The following is a 12,956-nucleotide window of genomic DNA, read 5'->3' on the forward strand; positions in this document are numbered from 1 at the left end:
AATTAAAGGAGAAATTGTTCAGAGAGAGAACAGATTTAGCCAGGCAGAGGAGTGTGGTGGTGGATAGGGAGTGTGCAGGCCTCTAGTCTAGGACAAAGCCAAGAGCTGTCAGACCATCCTGGTGGGGACTGGAGGTATTGAGGGATTGGGCATCTATGGTGTGGCAAAGTTGGTATTGTTTTATTTTCCTTATTGCTTCACTGTTTTGTTATACAGCAAAGACAGTAAATGGATCTTCCACCAGATGGTGACGATCCATCCGCTGCATGATTTGATTAACCGATGGATCCGACTCAAGGATCTGATTGGCCTGCACTACTCCTACCTTGTGAGTATGTATGCATGGGCCTTCCCCAAATTAACACTGTGGCCAGCCTTATAGTCAACGTCCACACCCACAAACAAAGTGTTGTCATGCATCACCCTTTATTTCACAGTGATTATACATTCCCAGCAATTAGAAAAACATCAGATAAGCAAAGGCGAGAAAATAATGGCTTATTTACTCCATAAAAGAAACCTGTGAATGTGTCATTTTAAACAGGAATAAAACCTTCTCAGAATCACAGATTCAGTTTGTCTGTGCTCAATATGCGAAGATATTTTTGAGGAAGTCAGAATTGTATTTCATCTCCAGTATCTGGATAATGATTTGGACCAATTTTAAAGTGCTTCATATTGGAGACTCAAACAGATTCAATGCCCCATTGGCAGGTGCCTCCAGTGAATATGTTGCCCTCATACTGGGCACCATCTATGGTTGATACAGTTATATTTGTCCAATTGTAATTTCACTGTACAGAAGGCACACATAGATTGAAATTTTCAAGCTGTGCTAAAAAATCCTCTGCATCGTTACAATTTAAGCATTCCCTTGTAAGTAAATAGTTCAATCTGAAACTAATAGAGAGGTAGAGACCCCAAATCCAATCTCACATCTGAAAAGTGTCATGATTTCACACGTAATTACTTCAGTACTTTGTGCTCTGCAACAATACACTGTTCTGTTATCAACTTTAAACATTCTGATGAGCATGACTGGAGTAAGCAAATATAATCCATTGCTGTGTGAAGAGAGAACATTTTGGAACTTATCCTATCACCAGAAACTTCTTGACCTCAGTTTGTACCCAATTTATTTAAAGCAACTTTATAGAAAAGGGAAATTAGTAGATAGCTGAATCCCTGTTACCCAGCGCAGAGTCTACTACCTGTGAACAATTGGGATTAATCCGATGTGTGTGTGAGACTTTAAGATCAAATCACCAGAGGAGTCACTAAAGTCTTTCCCCTCTCCCTAAGATCCAGGTATCGGAAATGAATCCAGTCCTCCATTTGAAGCCAAGCCATTGTTTTATAAATATTTACCATCACTTCCTTCCCTTTGTGCTCTCTGCAATTTCTTTTAACTGGGAAATGACAGGACTGCAGTTCCTAGTGAGAGCGAAGAACTAAAGAACTACCTACCCAGGATTATGTGTTGACACTTTGAATTGAATACATGCAAGAGGAGCTTCAGAAAGTAATTGACCAAAAACGTTTGAAAACTGAATGTCCAACAGAATCAGAAAAGGCAAAAAAAACCTGACTGTTTTAGTGAACAGAGCTGAAGTAAGCTCATGCCAAAATGAGGCACTGTGAGTTGGAGACAAAACTTTCTCACTGCTGGTGAAGGGCAGTGTTTATGAAGAGGACCATAGGGCTCTGAGGAGAGGAGATTGGGGAACTGTTCGATACTGCAAATACTGGCCCATGCACAGAGTGAAATCCAATGTGTACCAGATGGGAGATCAAAAAAGCTTAGAAACATAGGATAGTATTAAGCACAGCTCACTGTTTGATGTCTGAAATGTTTAGAAAAGTTTTAACTTTTCTTTTGAAAGGCAACTTCCATTAGCCCACGTTTGTTAAACCAACAGAGGGAAAAGAAACTGCTATCAAAGGATTTGTTGTCAGCTTCCAAGTCCTTCTTCAATTGAAGCACACGATCTCCGTATGCTTGGCTGCTAAGATTACTGCCATCTTTTTCATCAAAAGCCCTGCAACAGAGTGAAGTAAATGTCAGTTTACTTTGGAGCATAAGGCCATTGAAAAGAAGAACAACAGCAGGCTATTCAGCTCCCACTTGAAATAACTGTAATAGAATAGAACATCAGATATCACAGGGAAATGATGTAGTTTGGGTGGGGCTCTGATCAAAGAGAGTGAAAGTATTCTTCCAAACACCACCAAGTGAGATATTTGTGAGAATGACAGAAAGAAGAGAAGCCCACCTTCAGATGAACGGGCTCAGTTGAATGGGGAGGTATTGCCATGTTCTCCGAAGTAGGAAGTAAAGGTTTTGTGACGTGTGTCGACTCAGTAAAAGGTTTGTGTTAATCAGCATCTGCACCTGATGTGAGCAGCCCATTAATCACAGTCTGACCTGATTTTGAGTCACGTGGGTAAAAGAAGTGATGCACTTAATGTAAAAGACTTTGGTACAATACTCATAGAGATCAACACAGTGAGAAAATTAAACTTATCAAATAATCCAGGCAAAAAAAACTGATGGCAAAAGTTTAGCTTTTGCAAACAGATGATATAAATCAAGAAAACTACACAGTCATAGAGATGGACAGCATGAAAACAGCCTTTGGTCCAACTTGTCCATGCCAACCAGATATCCTAACTTAATCTGATCCCATTTGTCAGGAGTTGGCCCATATCCCTCTGAACCCTTCCTATTTATGTACCCATCCAGATGCCTAATGATGGTGAGACAAAAAGTGTTCAGCTATGTAAAGTGAGGCTTGAGTGTCTGGAGAAGAGTGGAGAATTTGTGGTAGGAGTACAGGTCAAACTCTCAGCTCCAGGAATACAACTTATCATTGCAAATGATAGAGCTGATACACCGATACCAGCTCTACTCTAGTTGAAAAGCCAGTGGAGGCGCAGGCAACTGAAGCAATGCAGGATGTTTATCCAGGAATCTTCCCAGATTGTGTCTTAATGAGATCACAGAGACACAAGCTGAAGCAGGAGAGATCAAAAGGCACAGATAAGGAGGCATTCTCCAAGACTGTTTTTGATCAGATAAGTGGGACAGAGCAGGAGCCAATTGTTAAAAATGCAAGTATCTTTCGATCTGCGAAGCTTATTGAGTTACAGCAGAAAGGTGAGAATTTAAAGCAGTTGTATCAAAAGGCATATACATGGAAGGAGAGTGAATGTATCCCTGTGCAATATTACCTGAAAAATGATGCCTTAATGAGGAAATGGAGACGATCAGACATTCAAGCAGATGAGAAATAGGCAGATGTTCATCAGATTGTTTTGCCAGTAGAATATAGGAGGTGTTGGAGTGGTACATGAGCTAGCACTTGGAGGTCATATCGGAATGAGGAAAACACAGGCTAAAATACAAAGATTTTTACTGGCCTGGACTACACAAAGATGGAGTTGAATTTTGCCAGGCATGTCATACATGTCAGCTCATCGGAAACCGCAGGCAGTAATAAAACCTGTACCTTTAATTCCTATTCCAGCATTTGAGGAACCTTTCACAAGAGTCTTGATTGATTATGTAAGTCCCCTACCTCAAACAAAAAGTGGGAATAAGTACTTATTAACAATAATGGATATATCGACTAGATTTCCTGAGGCAGTCCCATTACACAATATCACAACGAGAAGGATTGTAGAAGAATTACTTAAAATGTTCACTGAACATGGACTACCAGTAGAGACACTGTCACAATATAAACCCTTTGCTTCAGGAGACACAGAAAAAGCATTTTAAGTCATTTTGTGACACATCATACTCACCTGATATAGAGCCAATCATGAGTTTTTGCTCCGATTTGAACCAATGGATCTTTTGGCTGAGGTGTACTTGTGACTTGAGGAGTTAATATAGCAAATATTTTGAAGTTATCTTGTATTTTGCCATCTTTTATGTATCCAATGATTCCCCAAGGGGCCTCGAGAGGAACAATTGTTTCTGCAGACAAAAGGGAACACAGTTGCAGTGTTTGACAAGGTGATAATTAGGGGCATTGCCTGTCGTGATTTAAAAGTTACAAATGGGGGAGGCATGATGGACTGGTTAACACCCCACACACCTATCATTCTCTTGAAATACCTGTAGCCCTGCTTGATTGACAGCTCTGGTTAGAGACAAAAAAAACAGCAAATGCAGGAATCCAAGATGAACAAGCAGGAGGCTGAAAGAGCACAGCAAGCCAGACAGCATCAGGACTGAAGAAGGGTTACACCTGAAACATTGACTTCTCCGCCTGATTGATAGCTGTGACTGTGAGTACTATTGTCACCTTCACAATATTTATTTAATCGAGGTTAAGAGTTTAAGTGTTTGTGGTTTCTGCAGTTAAAGCTGCAATGAGTTTTGATGATTGCCAACATTTATATCCCGCCGTAAAAAGAGGTTAATTTTAATGGAGTGGAAAGTTATGAAAGAATGAACTTCTAAAAAAATTTTCATAAATCCTGCTGTCAATATGTGGTTCATTGCTTCTGTACAGTGTACCGTGGGTAAATAGGCAGTGGTGCTCCCTAGCATTGGGGACTTGAGGGACTATGGAGTTTGAGGGGCATACATTGACCTGGGCATACAAGAAACTAGGGGTTGTTTGTGGCATGGATGGAAGGTTGGGGTGGGGATGACGGAATGGGTTTGGGACAAAGACTGTAGGGTTTTTCTGTTTTTATTAGAACTGGGATGAAAAGGCTGCCTCCAAACTTTTTCCCAGGTTCATGGCCTGGCCGCAGCCCACAGCTGACATTCTGAGTGTCTTCCTTGTCATTTCCTCCAAGCGCAGGGGAGACAACTCTCACTGTCCATTTTCAGATAAAAATCCAGGCCTGCATCTCCAGATTCTCCAGCCAAGACAGACAGTTTCTCAGAATTCACCCTCTCAAGTGTCATCAGCAACTTGGATCTTGTAATGGGATCACCTTCTTCTAACATCTGGGGCCTCAGCACTTATATCCAGAGCATCCATTAATTATGCTTGCCATCATGAAAATGCTACTTTCATTTCTACTTCCTTTTATCCTTCATTCACCAATACTCTTTCTTGCCGATATTTTACCTCCAATACTTACTGTCAAATTAGTTTTTTATGAACAACCTCATCAAAACATTTTAGAACTTTAAGCATTCTATTGGTACTGATTCCCTTTTACCCTCAAAAACCTCTTGCTTTCATTACCTAGATCATTGAGGAAAGGAATTGGGACGTCATGTTGTGACTGTACAGGATACTGGTGAAGTCAGTTTTGGAGTCATGTATACAGTCTTTGTTGCACTGATAAAGGAGAGATATTATTAAATTGGAGAAGGTTCAGAAAAGGTTTGCCAGAATATTGCTGGGTCTGGAGGCTTTGAGTTATCAGGAGAGGCAGGATAGGCTGGGACTTTTTTCACTGGTGTGGCGGGGGTTGCTTGGTAACTTTATAGAGTCTTACAAGATCATGAGGGACATAGATAAGACAAATAACAAATAACTCTGGGGTGGGTGACTTCAAACATAGAGGGCATTAGTTTTAATGTGAGAGGAGAAACATTTAAAAGGGACCTGAGGGTCAATGATGTTTCTTATGTGGAATAAACTGCCAGAGGGCAGTGGCAGATGCAGGTACAGTTAAAACATTTAAAAGACATTTGAGCAAGTCGATGAATAGGAAAGGTTTCAAGGAATATGGGCCAAACACGGGCAAGTGGGACTAGTTTACTTTGGGAAACATGATCAGCATGGATGAGTTGGACCGAAGGGTACGTTTCTGTGCTATGTGGCTATGACTCTTTTACTATATTTTAGCATCTGGAGAGATTTGGAAAATTAGACCTCACAATTCCATTTTTCAGAACCCCAAGATTTAGCTATTAGATTTGTCAATTTTTGGACCCTTAAATTTCACCCAATCTTTTTGTCATCTCAGATGAATTATGTAAGTTTTTTTCAAGTTTGTTTGGTTTCCCTGTGTTTCTGATATGCAACTTATATCTTCTACATTGAAGGCTGAGGCAAAATGTATTTTCCCGTTTGCCTTGAATGTTCCTCACAGTAGAACTATCATCAGTAGGAAATGATAGAGGCAATGTATATTTGAGCTCATCTTTATATTTCTACAAATGTTAATTCATTGTCTTTTTTTTATCTTTTTCTTTTGATCATCAGAATTGTTTCTGAAATACTCTCAACTCTCAGGTTTACTGTTGTTATTTGGAATCTTACCAACCTATTCTTTTATTCTAATTCTGTCCTTCACTTCCAATTATTGTTTCCTCAGTTTTGCACCAAACTGTAAGGATATGATTAAAAGTATATGAGTATACAAAGTAAAAGTATATGAAGTATTCCCACAGCATTTGTTCTTCCTAATCTCCATCTGTACTGATTAAAATTCTTGAAATTCTGAACCAGGTTTCTTTCCCATCACTGCTGATTGTCATCCTTCAATTCAGAACCTACTTCTCCACCTTTTCTATTCTATTGGTCTTGAAATGTTTCTATCCTGGAATATTTATTTCCAAACATTGGTGACTTTGTAAGAATATCTCTGGGTACTGGATCTATTTTCCTTTTATCTATTTATGTAACCAGTTTACCTGAAGTATTACAATTTATTTACTGATAATCTTTACATTGACCTTACCGATAGGAGAAAGTGAGTTCTGCAGATGCTGGAGATCAAAGTTGAAACTTTATTGCTGGAACAGCACAGCAGGTCAGGCAGCATCCAGGAACAGGAGATTCGACGTTTCAGGCACAGGCCTTTCCTGAAGAAGGGCCTGTGCCCGAAACGTCGAATCTCCTGTTCCCTGGATGCTGCTTGACCTGCTGTGCTGTTCCAGCAATAAAGTTTCAACCTTACTCACCGATACACTATCCCCATGAAACTCTCTGTCTCTTCCTATGTCACTTGGCTTACCTTTTTCCAGGTCACCCCTCTGCCCTATTGCCTTGACTTTTGTCCCTGAGATTAGAAAACCTTACTTTACCCCACCGAGCTCTGGGCTGGATAAGGTCGCCATGTCCAAAGACAAATCAGAGATCATGATTGGAATGAGAAAGTGTGCTTGGCATCCCACTGTACCCATATATGGACAGCTTCCACAGATTCCAATAGGTTAGTAATTGAGGGCACAATGGACAGAATCCTGGAACGACCACGAAGATCAGCAAGCTGGAATCCTTTGGTCAGTGTGTATCTACATACAGAAAGTTTCAAATAAGCCAGGTCAAATATTAAAGGGTTGTTTTCAATTCCAATGTTACAGTGAAGGAACAGGAAAATTACCTGCATCATTGTGGAACTGTGAATATTCAAAAACTCTTTTGAGGCCGGCCTCCACCGCATTATTGATATCCATTCCGTCTATTTCTGTTTCAACCCAGGGGACAGGCTTAAATTCTGCTTCTTCATAACCCTAAAACAAGAAAATAACATTTATTAACATATGATGTGTGGGAAATCATGTCTCACGAACTTGATTGAGTTTTTTGAAGAAGTAACAAGATTGATGAGGGCAGAGTGGTGGCCATGATCGATATGGACTTCAGTAAGGCATTTGACAAGGTTCCTCATGGAAGACTGGTTAGCAAGGTTAGATCTCACGGAATTCAGGGAGAACTAGCCATTTGGATACAGAACTGGCTCAAAGATAGAAGACAGAGGGTGGTGGTGGAGGGTTGCCTTTCAGACTGGAGGCCTGTGACCAGTGGAGTGCCACAAGGATCGGTGCTGGGTCCTCTACTTTTTGTCATTTACATAAATGATTTGGATGTGAACAAGTAGGTATACTTGGTAAATTTGCAGATGACAACAAAATTGGAGGTGTAGTGGGCAGCGAAGTTACCTTGGAGTACAACATGATCTTGACCAAATGATCCAATGGGCTGAGGCATGGCAGATGGAGTTAATTTAGATAAATGTGAGGCACTACATTTTGATTAAACAAATCACAGCAGGATTTATATACTTAATAGTACGGTCCTAGTGAGTGTTGCTGAAAAAAAACCTTGGAGTGTAGGTTCATAGCTCCTTGAAAGTAGAGTCGCGGGTAGATACAGTAGTGAAAAATGAGTTTGCTATGCTTTCATTTATTGGTCAGAACATTGAGTATAGGAGTTGGGAGGTCATGTTGAAGCTATAGAGAACATTGGCTCAGCCACTTTTGGAATATTGCGTGCAATTCTGGTCTCCTTCCTAACGGAAGAATGTTGTGAAATTTGAACGTGTTCCAAAACGATTTACAAAGATGTTGCCAGGGGTGGAAGATTTGAGCTATAGGGAGAGGCTGACTCTGCTGGGGCTGTTGTCCCTGGAGCACCAGAGGCTTAGGGGTGACCTTACAGAAGTTTGTAAAATCATGAGGGGCATGGATAGGATAAATAGACAAACTCTTTTCCCTGGGGGAGGGGAGTCCAGAAATAGAGAGCATAGGTTTAGGGTGAGAGGGGAAAGATGTAATGAGGATCTAAAGGGCAACCTTTCCACACAGAATGTGGTACGTGTATACAATGAGCTGCCACAGGAATGGAGGAGGCCGGCACAATTACAGCTTTTAAAAGGCATCTGGATGGGAATGGAAATAGGGAAGGTTTAGAATTAGAATCTCTAAAGTATGGAAATAGGCCCTTCGGCCCAACAAGTCCACACCGATCCTCCAAAGACTAACCCACCCAGACCCATTCCCCTACTCTATCTAATGCACCTAACCCTATGGGCAATTTAGCATGGCCAATTCACCTGACTTGCACATCTTTGGATTGTGGGAGGAAACCAGAGCACCCAGAGGAAACCCACACAGACACAGTGAGAATGTGCAAACTCCACACAGACACTCGCCCGAGGCTGGAATTGAACCCAGGTCCCTGGTGCTGTGAGGCAGCAATGCTAGCCACTGAGCCAACTTCAAGTTTAGAGGGATATAGGCCAATGGGACTAGATTAGTTTAGGATAACTGGTTGACATGGATGAGTTTGACCAAAGGGTCTGTTTCCGTGCTGTACATCTCTATGACTGTAAAGTGTCTCTGAAAAAGAACTTTGTTCAGAGGACTGTCCCAGGTTTATGGATGGAGCATTAAGGTGTCATTTAAGCTTTGAGTTTTGATGGGAATTGGGAGATGTTGTTGGGATCTTGGTCTCAACACTTCTTAATTCATTTTGTTTTCCATTCAACTCTTTCATCTTGGTCATTTTTTGCACAATGGGCCATTTTCTCCCTTGGGTCTTTGGTATAAAATGTATGGAATGTTATTGAAAATCTTCCACACTCAGTTACTGCAGATGTACACAAGATCAAGAAAATGTCAATGGCCTTGAATTTGGTCCTCGTTTCTGGTTGAGAAATTTGGACAAAAAATAACCAATTTCAAAAGAATGTCTGATATTAGAAACAGGAACAAGGCAGTAAGATTTTGGCTGATCTTTGACTACACTTGATCTTCCAGTTTCTCACCTTGTTATGATACCTCCTGATGTGTTTTGAGCCCAAAGATTTATCTACCCCAGCCTTGAATATTCTCACCAGTTGATCATCGACAACTAAATAGTCTAAAGATTGATGATCATCTGAGTGAAGCTGGAGATTCCACAACAGGCTCATCGCTGCTTTCCAATGCTATCCATATCTCTCTTGATATTATTTAGAAATCTATTGCTTGATGTCTTAAACATAATCAATGGCCAAGCTCCCAGGGGTAAAGGTTTCCAAACTTCACTGCCCTCTTAGTGAAGCGATTCTCCTCATCTCAGTCCAAAATGGCTGGTTCCCTTACTCTGAGACTGTGTTCTCCAATTCCCGAGACTCCAAGCCAACAGAAACACCCTTTCTACATCTACTTAGCTGGTCCTTTAAGTGTTTTTAAAATGTCAATGAGTAGACCTCGCAGTCTTGAAAACTCTGGAGATTATGTGCCCAATTTGTTGTCCTGAGGATGAATATCAGTGCAGTCATGTTTTAGAGTTGAGGGGTAGAGTGGTTGTGGGCGATCGGATACAGTCATTAAATAATTTATACTGGTACAAAAATGACAGAATGCAATAAACTTTGAATCGTACTTACATTCTCCAAGATGGCAGCCTCTGGTTCAGGACAGTTCAATTCTTCACAGAAATTTTCCACTTCTTGTACGTCGTTCTGCGCAGCAACCAGATACCCGAAGAGGACAGACACAGTTAAGAAGAGTCTCAGCATCTTGGTGTCTGCTCAAATCGGTCTTGAACGCACTGACTGACTCTCAGCAGCTTCAGGTCGATCTGATGTTTGAGTAGAGACTATGGATCGCTTTATACTGTTTTGCGGTGATGGTTTTGAATATGGCTTGGCTGCAGGCATGAATGTCACATGATCAGGAAACAGATACAGAAACACTACAGCTGACTAAATATGGAAATATTATTTCATTACTACCTTGTGATGGATCATGGGCCCAGTTCGTCCTTTCTGTGGATAGTCAGAGGCTGGATACACCAAAAGATATGAATCAGTGTCCCTCAGAAATCCCGATCCAATCTTGTGTCCTAAAGTCTTTGGGTGGGTCTCTCACCCTGAATTCGATGTGGAGAATTGGAGAGATCTGATTAGATTCCTACAGTATGGAAACAGGCCCTTCAGCCCCACAAGTCCACATTGACCCTCAGAAGATCAACTCACCCAAACCCATTCCCCCACTCTATATTTACCCCTCAGCAAAAGTGAGGACTGTAGATGCTGGAGATCAGAGTCAAGATTAGAGTGGTGCTGGAAAAGCACAACAGGTCAGGCAGCATCCGAGGAGCAGGAAAATCAACGTTTTGGGCAAAAGCCCTTCAGGAATGATTCCAGATGAAGGGCTTTTGTCTGAAACATTGATTTTCCTGTTCCTCAGATGCTGCCTGACCTGTTGTGCTTTTCCAGCACCACTCTAACCTTGACTATATTTACCCCTGACAAATGCACCTAACACTATGGGCAATTGAGCATGGCCAATTTACTGAACCTGCATGACTTTGGATTGTGAGAGGAAACCAGAGCACCTGGAGGAAACCCACGCAGACACGGTGTGAATGTGCAAACTCCACACAGACAGTTGCCCGAGGCAGGAATCAAACCGGCATCCCTGACTCTATGAGGCTGCAGTGCTAACCACTGTGCCGACTCGCTGAGTTCACCCAAGAAATAATTCATGGATAATAAAAACATTTCTAATTCTAATTTCTACACAGTTCACCCACTTGATTCTCACTGTGCCCCCACCTCCGATGTCACCAAATTCCCTGGCTACACAACAGTACTACAACCCACTATTCAACCATTCTGTGTGGATCTGGTTGTCCAGCATCACCCAATTATACCATTGACCAGGTGATTAACCCTGTCATCACCAGACTAGCCCTTCTGATCCAATGAACAACCCACCATGTGACTACACCCTGTCCTGATCTGACTTTCCCCAGACTGAACGAACCACTCACATATGTGTAGAACTGCAGGAGATAGTCGAGGTCCTCAATGAATATTTCTCCTCAGTGTTTACTGTGGAGAAAGACATGGTGACGTGAGAACTTGGGGAAGTTAATAGTGATACCTTGAAGACAATCCATATCAGAATCGAGGATTGCTGGATGTATTAGAGTGTATGAAGGTGGATAAATCTCTGGTCCTGGCCAGATATACCCAAGAATGCTACAAGAGAGGAGAGAAGAAATTGCAGGGACCCCGGCTGATATTTTTACATCATCGTTAGCCACGGGTGAGGTTCGGGAAGGCTGGAAGGTAGCAAATGTTGTGCCCTTATTCAAAAAAGACAGCAAAGAAAAACATGGAAACTATTGACCAGTAAGCCTAACCTCTGTGGGAGGTAAGTTACTTGAAAAAATTCAAAGAGAGAAGTTATACATGCTTTTGGAAAGTCAGAGTTTGATTAAGTGTAGTCAGCATGGCTTTGTGCACGGGAGATCATGTTTCACAAATTTGTTAGAGTTCTTTGATGAAGTGACCAGGAGAGTTGACAAGGACAGAGTGGTAAATGTAGTCTACATGGACTTCAATAAGGCCTTTGATACGGTTCCACATGGTAGGCTGCTCTAGAAGGTTAGATCGCATGGAATCCAGAGAGAGTTGGCAAATTGGATACTCAATTGGCTTGATGGTAGGAAGCAGAGGGTAAGAGTGGAAGGATGCTTGTTATGCTGGAGGCCTGTGACTGGTGGAGTCCCTCAGGGGTCGGTGTTGGGCCCATTACTGTTTGTTATCGAGAGCGATGATTTGGATGAGAATGGGCAAGGCATGATTAGTAAGTTTGCAGATAACATTGAAGTAGGTGATATTATGGACAGAGAGGAAGGCTTTCAGAAAATGCAGCAGGACTTTGATCAGCTGGGGAAGTGGGCCGAGAAATAGCAAATGGAGTTTAATATAACAAGCGTGAGGTCTTGCATTTTGGAACGACAAATCAAAGCAGGAGTTTCTTGGTGAATGGTAGGGCCTTAAGGAGTGTAGTGGAACAGAGAGACCTTGGAGTTCTGGTGCACAGTTCCCTGAACGTGGAGACCTACACCCCAAGTAGATGGGGGAATGAAGAAGGCTTTTGGCACACTGGCCTTAATTAGTCAGGGCACTGAGTATAGAAATTGGGAAATGATGTTGCAGTTGTACAGGATGTTGGTGAGGCCACACTTGGAGCACTGTGTTCAGTTTTAGTCACCTTGCAATAGGAAGGATGTGATTAAACGGGAAAGAGTGCAGAAGAAATATACGAGAATGTTACCAGGACACAACAAAAGTTATAGGCAGAGGTTGGACAAGCTAGGACTTTTTAATTTAGGACATAGGAGACTGAGGGAGGATCTCACAGAAGGGTATAAGATCATCGGAGGCATGGATAAGGTGAATGCAATCAGTTTTTTGTCGCAAGGGTTGGGGAATCGAGCACTCGAGGGCATCAGTTTAAGGTTCGAGGG

At 41.8% G+C, this 12,956-nt stretch overlaps 1 protein-coding gene across 1 annotated transcript; it reads right to left on the reverse strand.

Annotated features, from left to right (window-relative positions):
* Nucleotides 1-413: 413 nt before the first annotated feature.
* On the reverse strand, nt 414-10,235 carry LOC148151330 (heme-binding protein 2-like). Its single transcript, XM_087976362.1, has 4 exons — nt 10,078-10,235; nt 7,306-7,435; nt 3,808-3,982; nt 414-2,039 (listed from the first exon to the last, which is right to left on the reverse strand). Exons 1-4 carry the CDS (start codon nt 10,207-10,209, stop codon nt 1,865-1,867), a joined length of 612 nt encoding a protein of 203 aa, XP_087832488.1. The 5' UTR covers nt 10,210-10,235; the 3' UTR covers nt 414-1,864.
* Nucleotides 10,236-12,956: the final 2,721 nt, after the last annotated feature.

The sequence above is a fragment of the Chiloscyllium plagiosum genome, unplaced genomic scaffold (genome assembly GCF_037043375.1).
Source record: "Chiloscyllium plagiosum isolate Xiang-an unplaced genomic scaffold, Cpla_swu_hap1 HiC_scaffold_3, whole genome shotgun sequence".
Classification (NCBI taxonomy): domain Eukaryota; kingdom Metazoa; phylum Chordata; class Chondrichthyes; order Orectolobiformes; family Hemiscylliidae; genus Chiloscyllium; species Chiloscyllium plagiosum.

What these genes read in the sequence shown, in the direction of transcription:
- LOC148151330 (XM_087976362.1), bottom strand. Translation starts at nt 10,209, where the DNA reads ATGCTGAGACTCTTCTTAACTGTGTCTGTCCTCTTCGGGTATCTGGTT. An exon ending in AGGCTGCCATCTTGGAGAAT is followed by an intron (nt 7,436 to 10,077) that starts GTAAGTACGATT and finishes TTCTTGTTTTAG; the next exon opens with GGTTATGAAGAAGCAGAATT. An exon ending in ACAGTTCCACAATGATGCAG is followed by an intron (nt 3,983 to 7,305) that starts GTAATTTTCCTG and finishes TTTTGTCTGCAG; the next exon opens with AAACAATTGTTCCTCTCGAG.